The sequence below is a fragment of the Battus philenor genome, unplaced genomic scaffold (assembly GCF_028537555.1).
Source record: "Battus philenor isolate CCGP_79_NKW_IND1 unplaced genomic scaffold, ilBatPhil1.0.hap1 SCAF_10, whole genome shotgun sequence".
Lineage (NCBI taxonomy): Eukaryota > Metazoa > Arthropoda > Insecta > Lepidoptera > Papilionidae > Battus > Battus philenor.
This window is the reverse complement of record NW_027181662.1, coordinates 9,941,188-9,963,774: the sequence shown is the minus strand read 5'-3', so window position 1 is coordinate 9,963,774 and position 22,587 is coordinate 9,941,188. Positions and strand designations below refer to the sequence as shown.

Sequence of the window (22,587 nt, the reverse complement as noted above, 5' to 3'; positions counted from 1 at the left end):
ATCGAAAAATGTAGTATATATATAAAAAATGAGATATATTAAACTCTTATGTTATGCGTCTATGCCAAAATCTGAATAATGCTATTTATTATATTGGTGTAAAAGTAAAGAGTGGTTTTACTATTTTTTTTAATTAACAAATTTGTACCAATGATTTTCGTGGCTGAAATTAAAAAAAAACACGTCAATAACATCTGTCGCCCATTTTAAAAACTTACATTATTTTATGTATAAGTAAAAACTTGTCTTAATTTTTGAGAATGGATTTTTCCGATGTACTGCGGATTTCGAAATTGTAACCTCTGTTATCAATGTGACATTCGTTAGTCGAACATCGCCATTATGATAATTTTTTAATTTTTTGTATTCTTAACTGTTTATAAATTAGTTTTATTTATTCAGTTTTTATTTAATATTAATATGCATAAATACAGGTTAATACATAGCTCATTTGTTAGTAAAAATCTTCAAAGTAAAGGACACCTATTTTCAATCTATATTGGTTTTACTCATCATTTATTTAAAAAAAAAAACTAATACCAATGTACCTAAAAAATGCATCAAGCCAATAACTTTTGGCAGCACAATGTCTGCAGGGACAGATAGAAAATAACAATTAATGTTAATATGTAGGAATATGAATTTTGAAAACGCTTTTTCTTTGTATATTATCACAACGTTATTACCAAATATTAATTGATAGTAAATAGACAATATATACACCACTTTAAGGCTGTTACACTTATTTATAACCTACCTGTATACATAATATAGGGTGTTTACTAGTAAACTTAATGAATTTACTATGTCGTAAGTTAGATATTTACATGAAATAGTTAAAATTTTGTTATAAAACAAATTCACGTAACGTCAAAATAATATATGCTATATACTCTGCATTATAAATGTTAGTAAACAGCTATAACATTTATTTTAGAGGATGTGATTCTTCATTGTAATACATCAGGAGTTATATAGTATGGCGTCGGTGTTGGAACTTTGCCATTGCGACACCTTGCCCCTGCGCTTGTTCGACGCGAACAGAATTCTTATGTCATTGCGACGCGATATGACGATTATGATGTACGAATGAATATTCGGAAGGCAAGGCAAATTGTACGATAAACGGAGAGCCATTTTTATCGATACGCTCGTATGAGACCCGCATAGGTATTAACACAGCACGATCTAGAAAGACTATTTTAGTATTAGACGATAATAAAACCTCAAATAAAACTAATTGTGCCATTGTATTCAAAGCGTACAGGCAGTTAAGTGCGGTAATGGGCGTCCGTTTTTGTGTACAAAGTGGACCCCACATGTATGCGACATGCGGAATGCAACGCGGGCTCTAAAACGTGCTCGATGTCCTAGGTTAGTTCTGTTTGCTTTGTGGGTCAAATGATAACGCCGCCGAGTGTAACAACGGCAAATGTTACACTTCACTTATCAATATTTTTCAATTCAATATCACTTTACCGCCTAGCAATTAAGTGCTTCTTAATAAAATTAAGCATTAACGTAACAGTTCACTGTTCAAGTATTCTCAAAGAATCTAGTTTAATCGTGCTTGATTTTAAGTGATTTGGACAAACGTATGGAATCTTTCCAAAAATAATATCTTTATAAAAGCATATAATTTGTTTCAATTACTTTCATCATTGTTGTAATTAGCTTTACTAATTAATTATTATTATTGAACCAATCAAATGATTTTAATTTTTGTTATATATATAAAGTAATTATTCCATTAATAAGTGAAACGCAGGTAATAGCTTTTTTTAATTAGGTATGATAAAAAGGAATCTATTTTTAAATCTTTATACGAAATAAATAGTATTTACACATATCTATATACCTAAATATATATTTTAGTTTTATATAATTCTTATAAGTAAATAATACTATTAAAAAGGTATTATCCTATTAAAAACAGGCAATTATTTTTAATTTGATTAACTGAAGAATTAATTTACAAATTAAAAATCTTTTTCTGTCTGTTATTATGTATTAGGCCATTAAGAATTTTTTACTTTTTGGTATCCTATTAAAAATAGTTTGAAATCGATTTTATTACTTATTATATTATATATTAGTTATAACAAACTGTAATTGTTTTTTAGTTATTATAAATATTCTATTAACTTTTTATAATTAAACCAATAACAATACAATTAATTTAACGCTGTCGTTTTTGACACAATCGTAAAAAAAATAATAATTATTATTATAGCAAAAACAGAGGCTATAATTTTTTATATAAAACATTTCGAATGCGTTTTCATTTCCGCCCATGGTACTAAAGCGCGGGAAATTCTTAACAAACATTCTTTTTTCATGTAAGGTAATTAATTAACATAAAAGTTAGGTTAGTTCTATTTTAATGAAATTATTTATTTATTTATTTATGTTTAATGTTTTTAATAAGACTTGTGTGAAGTATATAAGTATATAAAGTAAAAGCCATTAGCGTTTTAGGTGTTTTATTTTTGAGCGTTAGGATTCTTGGTATGATATAATTGTTTGTAGTTATTTGTCGAAGTTAAATGAATGTAATTTTTAATAGTGTGAAAAAAATTTTCGGCCGTCGGCGAAAATACCTGCGCCTTGTTAGCGGCGCTAAGCGGAACGCGAAACTTCACAATTATATTCATATCTACAGTTTTAATTACGAATGTGAGTAATTAAACAAGCCGTTAAAACATAATCAGCAACGCGTCGACCGAATAATTTTTGTATAATATCCGGCGTCCATTAAACATGAAAATGACTATAAAAATAATAGTTAATGGCCAATTTTATTGCATTTATACTCGTTTTACTTCCATAAACAGCAATTAATATTATTTTATATGACGTAAATAAGTAATTAAATAGTTATGAAATCTTATTGATTTTCCGAGATGTATATGTTTACAGAATGGTTTTATTTATTTACTCCAATAGACAGTTACAATGATCACGCATCTAACATAAGGAATGTACTTAAATTTGAAGTATAACAAAATTATTAGACCTCCAGCAAATATAAAATAATAAAATACTTTCTAATAGCAATTGGAAATGGATGTAAAGCTTATTTGGACATAAAAACGACTAACTACGTTAAATGTTAAGTTTCGTGCCGGCACTTCTCAGCATATCAGCATCGCGCGCCGGTGGTTAGCTTACTACATATAATGTTAAAATATATGACAATTCAATTGGCTATTCAAATACTACTTGAATAAATATATTTTAAATTTTCGATATAAACATTAAATAAAAGTATAAATTAAGACGATAAAAGATAGATAAAACAAAAATACAAATCAAATGTCAAATATTACTACAGTACGAGATGTGTAAACTAACTAAATAGTAGCAACGATTGTTTGCAGCAAAAATTGGAAGACATGCAATGAAGTGAACATACCAGTGATAGACATCCACGGGTAGCGCGGTATGTCGGGCAGTGGCTGCGCGGAGGGTTGGGCGCAGGTGGCGCCCATCGCGTCCACGGAGGCGGCTGAGGCGGCCGAGGCAGCAGATGCGGCTGCCTGGTGGTAGAACTGAGCGGCTGCTGCCATGCTGGCCGATGCCGCCGAAACTGCAGCGCCGCCGTTGTGCTGGCCCAGCGCGTAGTTCATCATTGGGTCGGCGCCCACCGCCGCCGGATACCGGCAGCTCTTGTCGTCCGCGCCCACCCCCGTGAACGGCACCGAGCCCCCGAACTGCTGGTGGTGCGACACGTACGGATACATCCTCGTGGGAGCGCCCGGCGACGCCGACGACGACGACGACGACCGCTGCGGACTGCCCGCCCCCGGCGAGCCCGCGCCCAGCGCCGCGGCGCCTGACAGCGACGACGACAACGACGACGACAACGACGATGACAGCGACGAAGACAGCGACGACGAAAGCGACGCCTCTATCGGCGACGCCCCCGCACCCGCGAACAAGTTCTGGTGGTGGAACTGCTGGTGGTACTTCGGGAGCATGCTATCGATGATGAACTTGGAACTCATCGCTCGGCGGCGACGCGGCGCGCGACGTTCGCCTCGCGGATGCGTTTATCGCCGGCGATTCGGATCGATTCGCGCGCGTGCACCTCTACTATGGCCGCGGATCGTTTATGACCCGCGTATGAGGCTCTACGACTCTGAATTCCCCGTCGCGGCGAGCGTTACCGCTGCCGCGCGCCCCGAGCGGGACGCAAGAACACACGCCGCGCGCGCGAGCGAGACGCACGACTTATGACGCGCGCGCTCTGAAACCTCTCCGTCTCATTAATTCCTACCTGCCTGGTGCATATTAGAAAGAGATAAAAGCTATTCGCTAACGAGCTTCCCGACGGCCATTGTTGGTAATGGCGGGCAGCCCCGCGCACCCGTTTCCCCCGCCGCTGCGCCAATAGTGCCCCGCTGCAGAACATCCGCCGCCAATCACAAACCATTTCGGCACTTCGAGCTGTCAAAGTGAATGGTGTTAAGCAAAATCGAAACAACAATATTTTTACTTTATAAAAGTTTATATTTATTACAAGCTTTATAATAATTACAAATACACTAGTCATAAAATATTTTATCCATTATGAAAAACAATAGATACTAAATTAAGCTAGTAAACATTTATACATAGGATTATTATTTTAAAAATAATGGCTGCGTGATAAAATATTAATGACTTTTATACACTATGTTAAAGGTACATATATAAGACAAATTCGTTGTAAATATTAATTTCGATCTATTATTTATTACATAAAAGAAGTGTAACGAGTTAGTGGATATAATGTACATGAGAATATAAGGCGAAAAGAAACTTTAAAATGTAAAGTCAGTATTATATGAAACTTTGAGAAAAAAGTTTGTAACAATAAATATCGTTCGGATAAGTAACAAAAAATTCGTATTCAAAATATTAAATGTTTTCAGACAATTTAATGCTATTATTTTATATAGTAATATGTCACAAGAGTTGAAAAAACAATTCTAATAAGAAACATGAAAATTCTCATAGTTTAACTTATTTCATGAAAAGGCAGAATTGCACGAAGTTGTGTTACGCCAGCCACGTGGTCGAACGGGTGTCTACCATCTCTATCTCACACTATCACTGTTCTTGTCGCACGATTCATTCATCGACGCTTGTCGTAACTGCAGCGACCACGTGCTCAATAACAAACTTTATGATTCGTGACATAAAACCGTTTATTGCATGAGAAATTTAATTGTTTACTACCATTTCGATTGTGGCTTGAGTTTAGTGCATGGTTTTTATGGGCTTAAGTTGCCTTTTCAGCTTTATCAGGTCGCTGGTACGACGGTGAGGCAGTAGAACATTGCATAAGTATAGGTTTTATGTTGTTATTGTGATGTTTATGCCACAAATGTATAGGGAGCAATGATATGGCCAGTTAGGGTCATTTGTTTTACGATAGGTGCAATTTTTTATCACTATTAAATTGTTTTAAATTGTAAATATGGAGGTTAAATGCTATTTATGTGCTTATCTAATGTTTATTTTGTTGGAATATGATTTTTATTGCTTCATCATAAAGTAGTGACGGCGGTAATTAAAATTAACCTTTAGTTTTCATTACAGCACAACATTAATACAAAGTAATACGTTTATCGTTAAAAATATTTATTATTTCTTGACGATATCTCTTAGCAGCGAAAGAACCGCTTTATCGGGTGCAAAGCAGCGTATTAGATCGAATGCTGTGCTCTTTGCATGCACCTGTCTTCGTCTATGTGAGATTAAAGTTTATTTACTGTCTTGACATAAACGATAGTGAATATACCAAGAATTAATATATCTTACCTATTAATTCAATATTTTAATTTTTTATGAAAAGGTCTTTCATATATAAAAATATCTGCATTTTTATGGCTTAACTTGAACGCATTAAGAGTAACATTTTTTCTATAAAGAATATAATTAACATTATCATTATTTCAACCCCAGAACATTCACTGCTGGATATACTCAGTAATAGATTTCTAATAAGACCGGTTAAAAGCTTCTTGCATACAGCGGCCTCCAAAAAATCTTTACAAGGACGTCTATTTATCTTATCGGTGGTTGGTCTACGCTGCCTTTGCAGGTCCTCGGTATTTACTCCAGGCCGTTGGGGACCCAGCGGGCATCAAATCTAATAAACAAGCATAAATTTTATTTAGAACCTGACAATTGAAATGAAATAAAGAACGATTTATTTCGCATTTTCCAGATAATTCCAAAAATAGAAATATTCATAATATTATCATTTTTATTAGTGGTTCCTAACCTTTTTTTTGTTTCCGACTCCCTTAAAAATTTTCTTTTTCAGTAACCCTTTTCTGACAACTGGCATACTTATATGTTGTGTATGTTAATTTATTATCACCTCCCAAGTTTAACACTTTAGTAGTAGTTACAGAGTTCAATTTAGAGCATATATTGTATACGTAATATATTATGACAATATTCACGAAGGTAAACGGTTTTAACTTCTGTGTTACCGCTTCGAGCAGGTAAACACGACGCGGAATGGCTCCCCACTAGCTGGACCGACTACATAGTCACAGTCGTCGGAAGACGCTGGATGCAGCCAGGGTAATATTAGCCATCGTGACGATCCTCGAGAGAGGCCTGCACCTTGCAGTGAGTTTCGGCTATCGGGTGACCAGATGATGATTATTTCCGACGTTATATATTTCATTTTAATGTATTTACAATGGAACAACGCGTACCCATATGTGACATGTGTTGTGAATTGCTGTCTTTAATCATAGAATTGGAACGATATACTTAAAATCGTGAAATAATTTGGTTATTTTCATTTTACGATTTCTCAAATAAGACACATTGCGAAGAACACCAGGTTAGTTTAGAATTCATATAAGATACATTAAATGAAAATAACGCCCGAATAAGAATTTGAGTTTCTAATAGGAAGTCTAATCCAGTTAGAAAAACAGTACTACAAAATTAAATCTTCATTGTGGTAGAGCACATCCATAACGCGTATTCTCAATTATAAAAGGTCTGCAGTTATTCTTTTGTTACAGCACATTCCTTCAACCTTGTAATCCTATTTAGTTACGTCAAGGTCATACACCTGCACTATAACATTTGAAAGAAATATGCACCTATTACCTGTATGTACGTTAAACCTACATTAACTAGAGATAGATATTCCACATATAAGACTATGTTCGAGATTCCCCAACAAGATCGAATTAGGAATGGGGAGGTTCATAGCTGAACGATAATTAGCGACGTAGACTCAGCTGATTGGTAAGTTAAAGTGGCAGACGACAAGGCATATTGCGCGCTGAATCGGTGGCCTCTGGGGCCAGACACAGGCAGGTTGACAGACGTCCACGAGAAGGTATTAAGTTAGCGACCTTCTCGAGGTCGCCTTATCCATCTTGAAGGAACATGTGTTTGGAATCTCCGGAAATTAGGTTGGAGTTTTCGCCATGTTGTATCCCCATAAATCACAAACCGAAGGAATGTTATCACTATGGGAGAGAGGATCACAAACAGGATTTACTTGTAAAATCATTTTACTTAGTACACGCTCGTACAGGACTGTTTCCGAAGGCAAATAAAATATTAAAATAGGTAATCGTGCTTTAATGTTGCACAGCATTTTGTTACTTTTCGTAATGTTTATTATCTGTACTCAACTACGGGATAGGTAAAATTAATATTTATATCTTTTTTTTGGTTTAGACTTCTCCTGCGTAAGTGATATTTGCAGGTTCCGCGGGTTTTCGCACACTGACCGAGAGGGCGTCCCATCTAAGACCTCTTTTAAGGTAACAAAGCTCGAGGGCTCGGAGGAGACTCACCTAGGACCGCTATATACTACAAAGCTGTTATCTATAAATTACGAAAAACTATATAGATAGTAGATAAAGAATGGTAGACGAAAGTATCATCATTTCAAATAACTTTGATACCAACAATCGGATCTGATTTACGCGTCATGATATTGTAATTACCCTGTTTCTATTTCACAAATTATGATCCACGAAATGGCGCTTGAATTAACTATTATCAATTTGGGTTACTAATACATGCATACACATTAACACACATCACCTCGTAAGATTTAAATTAAATATATTTCGACAAAATAACTTATAAAAACGATTGCAATAAAAGATAGGCTCTGGTGAACGTGGAAAAAATTTCACTCTCGATAGCACAGAAGATTCGAAGCGCTTTAACATCTCAATAACCTTAAAATTTTACAAGCTGAAATTTTACAATCCATATTTCGTCCATACAAAGTTTACGACGCACAATAGTGGTTCGCGTGTGCTGGTATATAATCGCATAACACGTAAAATGTAACTAAATGCTAGTGTAGGCCTTTGAGCAAAGAGACCGGTGCACCATCACGCCCTGTTTTATTGGGGATCGATGGGTAAGAGGCCATCGGGCGAGCCACAAAATCCCAGGTGGGTGGGGCGTACGTCCATCGTAAAAGTTCTCGACTCCTGAGAGAATTTACAACTATCGGCCCGCGAGATTTAACGACCAGTTTATAGATCCGACGGTTTCAATTCGATATTTACTCGCTCTGTCAATGTGACGCCCATCTGGACGCGACATGAGACAGTTATTGCGCCTTTGACGATCGCCGTCTATTACAATTTGTTTACGTTCAACATAGACTTACATTTAGTGCGTCTGTCAAAGGTAATAATGCTTCGCTTGCAATCAATTTTTGTTTAAAAGTAGATAATACGTGACATTTATCATATCGTTAGCATCATGTTAACGTTTTTCATAAATAACGTTATACATAAATATTTTCATTAATTCGTTAAACATTAAAAAATACAAAAAATTTCTCGTGTCGAAATAATATCGTATCGTATTAAATAATTCTTAAGTAACTTACCCAATAATCCGTAATTAACCTGAAACAAAAAAATTACATAAGTAAAAATAATAATCAAGTGATTACTTTTATTTAATTAGTATTCATTACTTGTGTGCAGCGAAAATATAATAAAGTTTTGTATAATCCCTCATAGAAATCTAATTCTTGAAAATAACCGTTTAAAAATGAGTATGAATCTGTTTTTCTTCGCAGTTGTTTATATTGATGAACCATGAGATTCCAAGCACGATAACGGCGAGTTTTTACTCGCTTTACTCGCTAGGGTAAACATGTTGAAATTAAAACAGTTATTACTGTTCACACGAAGTCGTGTGTTAATAAAAATCATTCATAAAAATATCTCATGACTTATCGTCAATTGAAACCGCGTTTACGTGACTGTTCATTACTGATGAATAACATCCATACTCTGGTTGGCGCAGGCGAAGGGCGGATATCAGATTAAAACTAATTTAAAAAAATCATGATTCATTTATCATATTAGCAGAAAGACGTCTTTTACTGATCTTTCCAAGGCTTCCAACAGGATCAGTCGAAAGAAAGCAGCCCGCATCTAGGCGGCTACGACCTCAGACGACCTCGCACCTAGGTGGAGAGATTATGAATAATTGTATTTAAGACATTTATAAGATTAAATACACTAAAATGTTAATATATTAAGAGTCATTTAATATTTCGAATATAACACCACATATATATCATTATTTATTTATGATTATTGTTTTGTGTGTTTATTTCATATTTTTTGTTCCTGGAATCGGAGATAGTCAAATAAAAATAATAACAATTACTTAATACGTGTTAAAATTAGATTATGTAAAATTCCTTTTTTTTTGTTAACCTAGAGCATGCAATGGTTGCATGTCATTTGCTTTGTGCATGTAATATTATTAATTTAGTTATTTAAAAAATAAAATGAATTATAACAAACGTAGTTTGTATGTAGGATATTTATTAAGACATTCCAGCGGTACACAAGCCGGAGGGTAAGTAGAAAATTTTAATTTCACGTCTAGAGGCGGCCGGGGGCGCGGAAATTTGTGTGGCATAATAAGTGAGATTGTTGCGAAATTTGCTACAAGAAAAAGAAAGAGGGCTCACAACGCACTACCACGACAACATAATGTGGACATTCCACAATAATAATTTTTAATTTTATTCCACAATAATTTCAAATTTTCTGACAGATTCAACATCTTAAACATAAGAATGTTTAAATTAATCTATTTCGTTTAAAAAAATGATGTTCAATTCATGTTTACTTACGATCGCGACTATATTAAAAAAAAAAATTAATCCGTGAAAAAACGAGAACAACATGACTTTCTGTTTCAATAAAGAGTGATGTCAGGTAATATATTGCAAAATAAAACATTAATCGCAGATTTAACGCGGTAATCTATTTCAATTCTTTTCTATATTTAACAATATGGAACAATAGTAAAAAGTATAAAGGTTGATTGTTTTAGGTGCAAAAGCTTTAAAGGCTTGGATGCACATATTTCCTGTATAAAAAGATAACTTTGAAACAAGTTACATTAATTTATATTTCTCTTAGAATGCGACACACCGATAATATCTGGGAGTACAAAGTTTGCTCTAATTTATTAACCAAAATTCTTATTTTGAAAATACTTTTTGTTCCTGTATTATTATAGCGTTATTTATTATTTCTGGAACCAATCATTTTCGGATAGGGTGTATCATTAATTAATTGTATATACATATATGTATAACTCATTTAATACATTTATGATTTTTACAGTTTTTCCAACGATAGCCAATTATCATGTATTCGTTGTTGAACGCAGTGATAGGTTTTATAAGGAACTGAAAAGATTATCTTAGGAGCTTATCCACATTATGCAACTGCAGGCGATGGGCGCACGTGTAAGTGGCAGCTTCAATATTTATGTGCAATTTTTCGAGCGCCGCCCGCCCCGTCGCCCGCCCGCCCTCGATAAAGGATGCAGCGCTCCATCTTCCCCGTTCAAGCACGCCCAAACTGCCTATAAATGAGCCCAGTTATGAATATACACTGCAATTATTAATAACCTATCTTTCGCATCACGAAAAACTTTGATGTTCTTAATGAATTTTTGTTATCTTGCTGAATGGTGTCAGTTCCTGTACTTTATTTAATATTTATCGTAACATTTTTGCATAAAATGCATGCAACTTACAACATAACTTAACTTTTATACGAGTAGAAAAAGAGGAAAATTCAAAATTCTTCTAGAACTAATAGGTTAGGCTACTGAGGCCCGGAGGTTCTAAAGTAGAAACCAAGGACCAGCAAGCTTTTCTAAGGATGTCCACCCACAAAATGGACAAAGAAACTTGTTAAAATTGCCTCTTCCTACTGGTTTAATTGGAAATCTTCGGGTAAGGGAATCAATGAACACCCTACGACTAAAATTAAGAAAACTAAATGTATATAATTTTTTGTACTATATATTTATTTTATTTTATGCAGATACATGCATAAATATTCCCCATATAAAATAGTAATTTGTAACGAACAACCAAAGTTTAAAAATATGTTTTGTTATATTTGTTTTCGTCAAGGATTAATATTGTAACTGTATAGTATCAAAGATGGTATTAAGGTTTAGTGAGGTCGTTTACTCAAAATATTGTGAAGGCGTGTGTTGGCTTACGATTAGAGGGATATCGTGCGTAACTGTACACAATTAAAATCCGAATTCGCATAAACAGACAGACGATATAGCCTAAATAACATTAAGATATAGTATGTTAATTTACTCATTATTATGCAAAATAATTGCACTAGCCATTAAAGTTTAGGAGTAATTAACGAGGCTTAAATTTTGACGTAAATAAAATTGGTTTATCGCTTAACTATGACAGGACCTCTCGTATTTTTTCGATTTCTGTATCTCATTTTTTTCCAAAAAAAATATTTATTATTTAAACTGTTACCAAGACAATAAATACTGTCAACAATGTTGTTCATTGAGTAATGATTTTTTTTTAATTTTTCAGTACAATTCCCAATGTTCTCTTGATGTTAACATCCGATATTTTTATATTAAAAGGTTTGTTTCTTATTACTCTGACGTATATTGTTAACAATTATTTTAAATCGAATAAATAAAATGTTTGACTCCATTATAACCTCAACAATTATTTTCTTTTAAATTGGCGTATACTTGCTCCTTGCTACATGTATACGTTTCATTTTCTCTTTAATTTAAAGGGCACCGAAAATAATTATTTAGCCAATTAGTTATAACGAAGATATCCAATTATAATTTTTAATTTGACAGTAAGAGTTCTTTTGCTGAAGGCTATGTAAATATGTTACAACAGCGCTTATTTCTGCTATCTAAGTTAGATACTATATTTTCACCCTTTTAGTCATAGGACGTCCATAGCCGGATATAAGCTTCCCCTATCGATTCCAAGACAGCCACTTGAAACCAGCCTTTATCTAGGATTTTCCATAACCTTAACAAGGTCGGTTATAAAACCTTCAGGCCCGAGTGGCTATCTGTTCTGTACGCTGTGTGGCATGTACACTGCCACTTCAAGTTGTCAACTTTCATCACTCCTGATTCGATCTCGTAACGAAATAGCATGGTGATAGCGTGGAAAAAGTAATGGTTCATTAAGCGAATGTGGCCAATGAGATCCGACGTGAGAGATAATTTTGCTACATAGCAATTATAGTACTAAACTCAAAAGTCGTTTACAAGGATTTTGGTTTATAACATATTGTTTATATATATATCACTATCATGGGTCGCACTCACCAAAAATCTGTACACAATCGCAAGGCTCGCCTCGATCTTTATGGGCATGAAAAACTTCCTTTCATTCAACCTAAACCTCTAATATTAAAGCTTTTGATTTTTTTATGAATTGAAAATAGATAATATAGAATTATTATAAGGTCATTGTTAAAAAATAGCATATACAACACGATAGATACAAATGATTCATAAAAGCTAATCTTAAAAGTACCAGTAGACGAATAATTCTATAACTATCATTTCTCAATCTACACGGCGAGTGCTGAAGTAATATTATTCAAATAAAAACAATTTCAATTTGTTCCCAAATTGAAACAGAGAGCAGGCGGCGTGTTATTACATTTTGGGCGGAGGTTAGCAGCGGCAGAGCGTGTAAAGTGCCGATAGAGTTCCCTCCCGGCCCTCTCATTGCCTATAACACAAGCTCCGGGCTTTCCTCAAAAACCTCCGAGAGCGCCTTAAATTTAGCGACTTTTCGCTTTCGATACTTTCACGCGACATTTAGACGTTATATGCGGTGTAGTGTCACTTCCCTACACGTCTTTATAAGGATTGTAGTGTTCTGTGGCTTACTCCCCAAAAAGTTTCGTTTAAGATTAAATTCTTAAACAGTGTGATTGATTATAGGAATAAAAGCTTTAAGGTGTACATACATAGCTTTAAGGTGTATAGCTTATTTGTCAGCAAAGAGCTTAAAATCTTTAAAACCAATTTCCAATCAATTTGTATAAAGTGATCAGTCTGAAACACTGTTCGAATGCGATGGGCTAAAAGCTTACTAAAGATACAAAATCTAGAGGAATAAATAGTAAACAGAAATTATTTTTTATTAAAAAAGTTGAATAAGTTTTTTTTTACTATATTATCATCTTGTTATTATATCTGACAACATTGATTTTTGAATAGGAACAAATTTTACGTACCGTACATTAATTGATCGCAAATGGGCTATACATTCACCCTTTCAAAGGTTTTTCACCTATAATCAAACATCTTGTATATACTACGAGTCCTTTTATTTTACTTTTTCTATTAGAATAATTGATATTCATTGTTTATAAAACTCTAACCAGTAATAATTAGTGTATAGACAGAAATAATTCGTTCCTTTGTGTTTAGACAGAAATAATTCATTCGTTAATTGTAAAATGTCTAGACTTTTACGATAAATAAATAAAACAAGAAATATTTGTAATTAAAAAAATTAATGTCCAAAAGCAAAACATAGATTAGGAAACTCATTTTTAGTTACTAATTTATCGTAATAAAGTATATGCACATAGATTACCTATTTGCATATTAGTGCTTGTATAAATCTCTTGATATAGGTACTGTTTTCATACAAGGCACTGCATCCAATATTGCAACGATCGACTTGCTGCACATATTTTAAGACTATCGTGTTGATGAAGAGTCATTGAAGTAGACATTTTGTTAATTACTCCATTACTCTGCTAATTATAAGAAAGTCATCTAAAATATTTAAGTGTGAACAGTAAAAGTCTAGCTTTATTCGTCATAAAATTATTTTGATTGTATAAGAAGAGTTTAATAGAATTTTTTAACTAATCATAAAGATATTTATTTAATATGCATTATTGTGCACGTCAGAAAAAATATATAGATGCATAATAACTAAAACAAAAGTACAACGGGCGGTCTTATGAATCAAAACAATTTCTTACAGACAGCCATTGTCTCAAAATAGAAGAAGGATATATATCGGGTAGTCAATATGTACATAAATACATATATATACGTACATTTATTTATCCATTACGTAATAATTAACCATTTATTTCATTACTTAAATTCTTTATCGTGTTAAAAATTACGCTAGGTATTCGTATTTTTCTAGTTTCTACCTATATTTCCAAAACCATATGTTACTAAAGAAAAGTTTAACTTTAAAATTAAAATGCGTAAATGGTTTTTTCTTTGTTTAATACTATAAATACTTAATATAGGTCACTGAAATAAGTCATGTCTCTTTATATAAAATGAAATAAAATCAGTATAGAGTTTCCCCAGAAGATTTCTATTATACTTATTACAGGGTCGACCATGATACTATAATCTCATACTTGAAAGGACTCCTGAAACGCTTTAATCAAAATCTATACGTACACATTTTGGTAAAACCCTTAGAGGGATGCTGTGTTGTAAAAGAGCCATCTGTGTTCCTGTACTCAAACTAGAGATTGCTAGCATCTCGTGTCTCTCGCAACCCTATCTTATATCTTTCTTAACTACTTAAACATACTTGGTAATAAAATTTCGCTGAATTTACACTTTTAGCTGTTAACTAAAATGATAAAACGAATATAAAGCTTTGTACTATGATTTTGTGTAAATTACTTGCAATTCGTAATTTTCTTTTAAAAAACTTCTGGATCGCATAGCGCCATCTCTGGGGTGGCTAGGAATTTACTCTCACAGTCAGCGAACGTAACAATGCGCTGCAGTTTAAAACTGCATGCTGCGCCATCACCCTTTTCTGTTTCATAAATCGATAAAAATTAAAATTGTTTATTTTTTAAATAAAAGTTAAATATAATAGTCAAAAAATTAAGTACTTCAATACTTATTCAGGGGCGATTAAATGAATTTCTTTTCTTTATTCTTGTATGTGAATATAATGTTAAATATCTGTACAGTATGTTTAAAAAAACTTCAATAGAATTATATTTCCTTACGTTCTGCACAATTACCATAGGTAATAAATAATAGAAGCGAGAGCTCTTGTTTACGGTATCTCATCATCATCATGACGTCAACTGCTGGAAATTTGCCTCCCACATAGATTTTTAAAAGAACCGCTTGCACCTTTTAGGTCAAAGTAAAAATTAGTTCATCAATCCACCTTGTGGGCGAAAGTCTTACGTTGTGCTTGTTGGTTAGGCGTCTTCACTTTAGTACCTTTTGGCCCCAGCTGCTATCTGGTCTGCACGTTTTGTGGCTTGCCGCGACCAACACAATTTACTAATCCACTAGGACTTGGTTCCTCTATATATCATCTCATTCCTGATTTGATTTCGTAAATAAATCCTTAGCAAAACACTCTCCCACACGCTTTGATTAACTGTCATCTTGGTAATAAGCCAGCTTGGTAATGGCCCAAAGTCGTATACTATTTTTTTATTAAGATCATAGGATCAAACAATGGACTGTTTCCCGGATTAGAAGAGTGAATTTTTCACCGTGCAAAGTTATGGAACTTTATAAGGGAAAGAAATTTACCGTATAAATGCGAGGCAACTTTGCATATGAACGGAGATGACGACGTTTCTTGAAGACATTAATGCACGCTCCCGCTGTTTATTGACTTTCATACCTTTCAGAAAGATATAAAGCTATACATATCTTCTACGGGGATACAAGCTGATTTCATTCTTTATAAATTTTGATACTACTCTCAAATGTTGTTTGGAATGTACTACATTATGTATACTTTTGTATCGCGAAAAAACTATGTATATACAATACCGTGAAACATGCCTTTTACACTATAAGAAACATTTGTATATAATAATTTTCATTTTATCATCCGCGGGACTTCCATTGCTGCACGAAAGCCTTCGAAAATATTTCCAATTGTATGGTATGTGCACCTTATGGATGGACATCTGCGGTACGTGGTTTCTACACAAACCTTAAGGTTTATCTTATTTTTGCGTTTGTTATTCATTTTGCGCTCTATGTGACCTGCTCCCTGTTATTTCAACTTGCCAATCAGGGGGTCTATGTCGGAATAGTATATCATTATTGTAAATAATTTCGTTTTACTATAGCTTACATTTATATTTACGTTTAAAACTGTTTATTTTAAATTAGATTTATTAAAAAAACATTCAGCTAATAAGGATTACTTTGGTGACTTTGGCAATACATATCAACTATGTTATAAAGACATTAAAAAAAGATATATTATATCCATAATGTACTTTCCTAGTTTCTTTCATCTCGACTTTATTATCGGATCGTGAGACATGAGTTGAGTTCCACTTTATATGGGCGTCGCGTCTTGGATGCATACAAAGCAGTCCAGTCTGGCCTGAGAAGTTAAATAACCGACTGCATTTTTAGAGCTCTCTAATGTCAAAAGCCCTACGTACAGTTTTATTATATTTTTTTCTTACTAGCTGACCAGATACTCTTCACAATAGACGATGTATGCTCACGCTCGCTGCTAGTTGGAGAAGTTCTGTTGACTATAATCCATGAATATTTTTTACTTACCGGAAGACGCTGGACGCAGGCCGCTTCCCAGCAGTGGTATTAGAAACACTGGAATAGAGGGCGAAGTACAGATGTCAAAGCAGTGGACGTCTTACAGCTGAAATGATGGTGATGACGATGAAGGCAAAACAGAGCCCCTGCTTGGCCTTCATCATTCTGTCCAGATATCAATAAATGTTGTTAAAGATCGTTGAGACGATCAGGCCATTCTGGTTAAGACTGCAGTGAAGTAACGCTGTTCGGCTACCAACTACGCCGCGTAAACAATTAAATCGCTCCTCAAAAACGTATGGCATCAGGGGAACAAGGAGAAAAAACGACTACGTTTTTTTCTTCTTGTCCCCTTTCGATTGTGACTTACTATCCTAAACCACTAGGTTTAGGACGGTAAGTCACAATCGTAGCTCGCGGGTTTGTTCCGGGATAGACGAAGATTTCCCTATTTAGACCGTGAGAGTGATCATAAAAAATCTGCTATATTTTAAGCCAAATCTCTAAAATATCGACGTTGTTGAAATTTGTCCCATCTGTGGTAACATATATACCGATAACATGTGAAGAAAATCCAGCAAGAAACGGAATTCTAAGAAATGCCCTCGTTTGATTTAAGCGCTTTAATGTTTTTCACAACACATATACTCAACTGAACTCATTTTTTGTAATTAGGAGTGTAGGAGTGCACGCATTTTCAGTTTCTTTATACAAAATTTTTAACTCATATTCTAAATGTAACAATGGCAATAAAAATGAGTGATTTGATTCTATTAATAATTTACAGTCTAGTCCATAAGCCTCATTATCGCTATATTGATCTCATTTTGATATATTAAGGACCGATTCTTAATTAAGTGCTATTTAGAGTTATTATAATACGTGTCGTTTTCACAAGTTAATAATTTCTACAAAGCTCTGGATGCTTAAGTTTTCATACAACTATGCATGTGCCCTTTCATAAATACAGAATCCTTCTATAATTATTCGTCAATACCTATACTTATTCGCGGCTGCAAATCGAGCATGGCAAATCAGTCGCCGCCCAAACCAGCGGGCGTGGACCCACGCCTGGCTTAGCCGCATATATCGCACATTGTCTAAATAATGAATCCATCCTCACGTTCTCCGGTGATTTACAACCGCACACAAACCCGCCATAAGACTCCGTAATGACACCTACCGCAGCCACTTTATTTTTGGACCTCATACAATTTTTTTTCACACGCGACTATTTAGAATTTTTATCACGTAAATTTCCCGCTCGAAAGGGAAACCTCTATTGTCATTCTGTACACACCGGCTGTTTCCTCGTGAACACGTGTTCGATGTTTATGTACTATATAGAGACTGAAGTTATTTCAGTCACGCAATTTCGGTTCGGCGGAGTTTTGAATTTTCGGGCTCGCAGCGATGCGATTTGTGGCCCACAGTGGCTCAATTAAAAGCTATTTATTGCGCATCGTCACGAGAACTGCTCATTGTTATTGGATTTATGTCTACCTCTGATATGTGAATATATCTTTTACATATAGTTGGCAAATACTAAATAAGCTATAAATATTTTTGTACAATGCAACGGACTCGCTTCCAGTCGTATTCACAGTTCATGGAAATTATATGAATTGTATCAAACGCTTTCTGAATAGTATATTGTAACTCAATAGTCAATTCAATAATCCGAATAGTATATTGCGGAGTGTTTTCTGATGGTACATAATACGACTGGTTAACCACATTACTCATAATCACTTTTTCACACACATAATTTCGCAACGTTTTCAGACCAAACTGTAAAAAGACTACTGTCATATAAAAGCCGAAATTACATATAAGAAGATGCGATTACATATAAGATCTGGTTCAAAAGACAATAACAATCAATTACGTTTCAGATAAATTTTAAGGTGCTAGTTTTGTAACAAATTCTCGTTAGCCGAGTTAAAAGGGCACTTTGACTATTCAGGATGATTGGTTATAAAGTGAACGTGGCTGTAGCTTGTCACTAAAAAGCTTTACAGTTTATACACTTGTTTCCAGTCACTCTATATGAAGAGATCACTCTGGAATGTGTTACATTAATATATATATATATATTTTAATGAAATACGACAAGCCAATAACAACTGGCAGTACAAAGTATGCAAAGACAGATAGGAAACAATAATTATTTGTAATAAAAATGTAAGTTTTTACACCTATAACCATTCACCCTCCAGATTATATGTAATAATAAGCAAATTTTAAATTTAATTTAGTAAGGTTTCTAATACATATTCATGACAAATACAGTAGAGTTAAGCAGAGTATTTGTAGTCCGTGACGTTCCATAAAAAGAGACAAGTTTCCCATAGGCAAAGAGTATCTGTATAGTAAGCCTTTTCTTTAAAAAAAAACATGTTTCCCACATTGTAGAAGTTAAGAATGTTATCAATAATGTCTTAATATAACATTTTAACAATAGCAAATCGAACAGATTTTGCGAATCAGCGAGTTTATTTGTTAATTGTTTTGGAGACACGAATCTGATAAGTCAACACCAAAATTTGTTTGAGAATCAATCCATTCGAACAGTTTCATATCAATGTACATACAACATCCTTGTCTGCAGGGTAAATATTAACATTATTCAATACAAAGTTATTAGCAACGATGAATTTATTATCGATTTGATAAAATTTATTAGCAAAGTTGAAGTCGATAAATTGTTTCTTCTTGTGCAATCATGCAAGTAACACGAATACCTTAAAGGACACTGTAATATATCTTTTACATATTAAATTTAATTAAACACAGCTGGGCTTAAATATAAACAATATTCTGCCAACTGGAGGAGTCATAACTTCAAGAATTTATAATTAAACGCGTATCTTTCGATAAGAGAACCTATTTCAGTATATGTTAAGGAAATAGATTTCAAATTATAGTCATCGATTGCGAATCGTATACACCAGATAATACAGTTCATTTTTCATCGGCTGACCTATTGAGAAAATTGTTTTGGTTTTTTCTTAATATATTTTAATCGAGGTCACATCACCGGATGTGGTCAACGCGTAGCAATTCGTGCGCGTTATTCTGAAGACTATAATCATTGCAATTACTGCTCTCCGTAACTTTAAACAATTCCAACAACCATTTACAATTTTACGTACGCTGGTAAACTGGATCAAAATGTAATATGGCCGGCATAATAGATAAAATATATTCATTACATTATACTTAACTTCGCATTTTAATAAGATTTGGTTATGATCCATAATAATATTTGGTTTTGGTTTACATTTGAATGTATAAAGTGACTATAAATTTCCTACTGGGTATTGTAGGACTTATCAGTTTTGACACTTTATTGAAAACTGCACATCGTAGAAATAATGAAATAAAAACTCCTTGTAATTCAATTTATATTATATCAAAGAATAAACTTGCAACAGTATTTTGAAATATTTTCTACTTATTTGTACAAGCGTAGTCTCTCATTCTGGGCCTCATTTGCGAGCTGACAATCGCTGCAAGCCATGTAGAGGACAATGCTTGGGAGTATTCTATGTGAGTCAATCAGTAATAAAAAGATCCTTAGAAGAACGAAGGTAAGCGACATAGCCTCGAGGATTCGCAAGTCGTAGTGGGAGTGGGCAGACCATATAGTGCGCAGAATAGAAGGTCACCGACGCCATAAAGTTCTGGAGTGGAAGCCACGGAGTAGCTAGCGCAACCTTAGGTGCCTACCTATAAAGTGGACAGACGACCTTGTTAAGGACGTCGGAAGTCGCTGGATCAAAGCCTCTTTCAACCGGTCTTATAGAAAACTAATGGATTGAGGCTTATGTCCAGCAGTGGTCGGCCTGTCGGTGAATCGAGATGATGATAATCTGTGGTGAAGAGATTGGTCTTTCGTTTGTTTAAATTACATTAACTGACAATAAGACATAAGTTTTTGTTTTCCTAGCAGTTTTATATTAAAAAACTATATTGGTTGTTACCTTTTTAATCACGGTCAAGTACTTTACTAGATTTATGGTATGAGAGAGTTAATGAGCCAAAATCTCTTTACTGTAACTAAGCCAGACGGATAAGTTACGCGCTTCTGCCAGGCTCACACTGACAGATGAAGTGTTAAAGAAACTCCGTCAAATTTTTTCTATTGTTCTCTTTCTGTAATTTCTACATCTATTTGACACGTAATTGCTTTGTACTAGCTCACTTTATATTTAAAAGTATCAAGTATTTTTGTTTAATGTACATACGCAAAGATATTACAGCAATTGAAATTAATAGAGCTTGCTTAACCTACGCACTGCTAGCAACTATGAACCGAGAAGCTCGTATTGCAATAAATTTATGAAGCGTTTCCAGTTCGGTCATTTCCTTAATGTTTATCTTACCATCTAAAATAAACATTTGATATATTATTGTATAACAAAGAATGTTGCCCTCGCCTATGTTTTATGTTAGACAGAAGTTTGCTAAAATTTTTCCGCAACGTCTTACAGCGCTAATACTTTTGGAAATCAATATCGACCAAGAAATAGCAACTGGCAAAGTCGAGATTCAGCTCTCTCGGGCGCTCTTGAGCTGGAATGCTAAAAGCGTGTTAAGTGAGAGCCCAAACTGAAGTCCCTCTAGAGGACTTTTGCGCCAATTCACTCCGTCTAAGGCTCGCCTGGGTGATCTAAGAAGTAACGCCCCATATCGAGGCCACCAAGGTAGCTCTCGAACTAGGCTATCTATAAAATAAGTCTAAGCTAACCGCCATCTACGCCCTGCGCGCTCAAACCCACGGAAAAGACATATGTCATTTGAACAAGGTTAATCCAGTAAAAAATAACAAAATATTCAAGTCTCTTCTTAGCGTTATTGCAGAGCCTTAAATTTATTAAATATACTGTTAATATACTATTTTTGTTGGACAGAATTAATTAACGAATGTACAACAAATCCTATCACTAATTGTAAGCTTGAAAAACGCTAATCGTTTTATTAATGTCATATTAATATGCCGTTGAAATACTTTCCTATGTATAGTGCCGATATAACGAAAAGTACATTTCATCTCTTGAAATCTGCTACCGGTGAATGAGAGATTAATATTCTAATCAAAAATAAGCAGAGAAACGTTGAATACAAAAAGAGGATAGCTGAGAAGGGTGTCTAGTAGGAGATAGAGAAAGAATAATAAACTTGAAAAGCGAGCGCTGTCACGGGCTGGTCCACCCACGATATGATCAGGCTTTTTAAGGTCGTCCGAAGGCGCCGAATGTAGGCCGCTTCGTACTTGTCTTATTTTAAATCTACGGCGGAGGCTAAAAACCGGTAAGGGACATCTTACGACTGAAACGATGCCGATGATAGTTGGTGGGACGGACTAAAATAAAAAAATAATTTGTCTAAGGTATAATTAAAAATATTTGAAATCAAATCGTTCTGTCGTGTAAAACGCTAACAAAACTCATTCTAAAGTTCCTAGTAAATATTCCATTGATCAGAGCCGAGCTCATAAATACACATAAATCGGTATTATATTAATATAAAAATAAGACTAAACCCAGTGTTATTCCTTAGGAAATAAGTAAATACGTCTATTTCGACTAACGTAACTTTCTACTTAGTTTCACAAAAACGTTGAAGAAACTAAAACATTAGAGACATAAACATTTTTAAAAATAATTTGTGCTATTAGAAAAACTT

At 34.3% G+C, this 22,587-nt stretch overlaps 1 protein-coding gene across 6 annotated transcripts in view; it reads right to left on the bottom strand.

Moving 5' to 3' along the window:
- The window catches only part of LOC137925467 (homeobox protein abdominal-A homolog), a 190,065-nt gene that overhangs the window by 40,547 nt on the left and 126,931 nt on the right, over positions 1-22,587 (bottom strand). For 4 of the 6 annotated variants that reach the window (XM_068768916.1, XM_068768923.1, XM_068768931.1 and 1 more), the window contains exon 1: positions 3,416-4,593. In XM_068768916.1, the coding sequence (XP_068625017.1) occupies positions 3,416-4,007 (592 nt within the window). In that variant the 5' untranslated portion in view covers positions 4,008-4,593. Of the gene's footprint in view, positions 1-3,415; positions 4,594-4,761; positions 6,140-8,887; positions 8,907-22,587 lie in introns of those variants that run through there. The other 2 variants (XR_011107667.1, XR_011107668.1) reach the window with 2 other exon arrangements.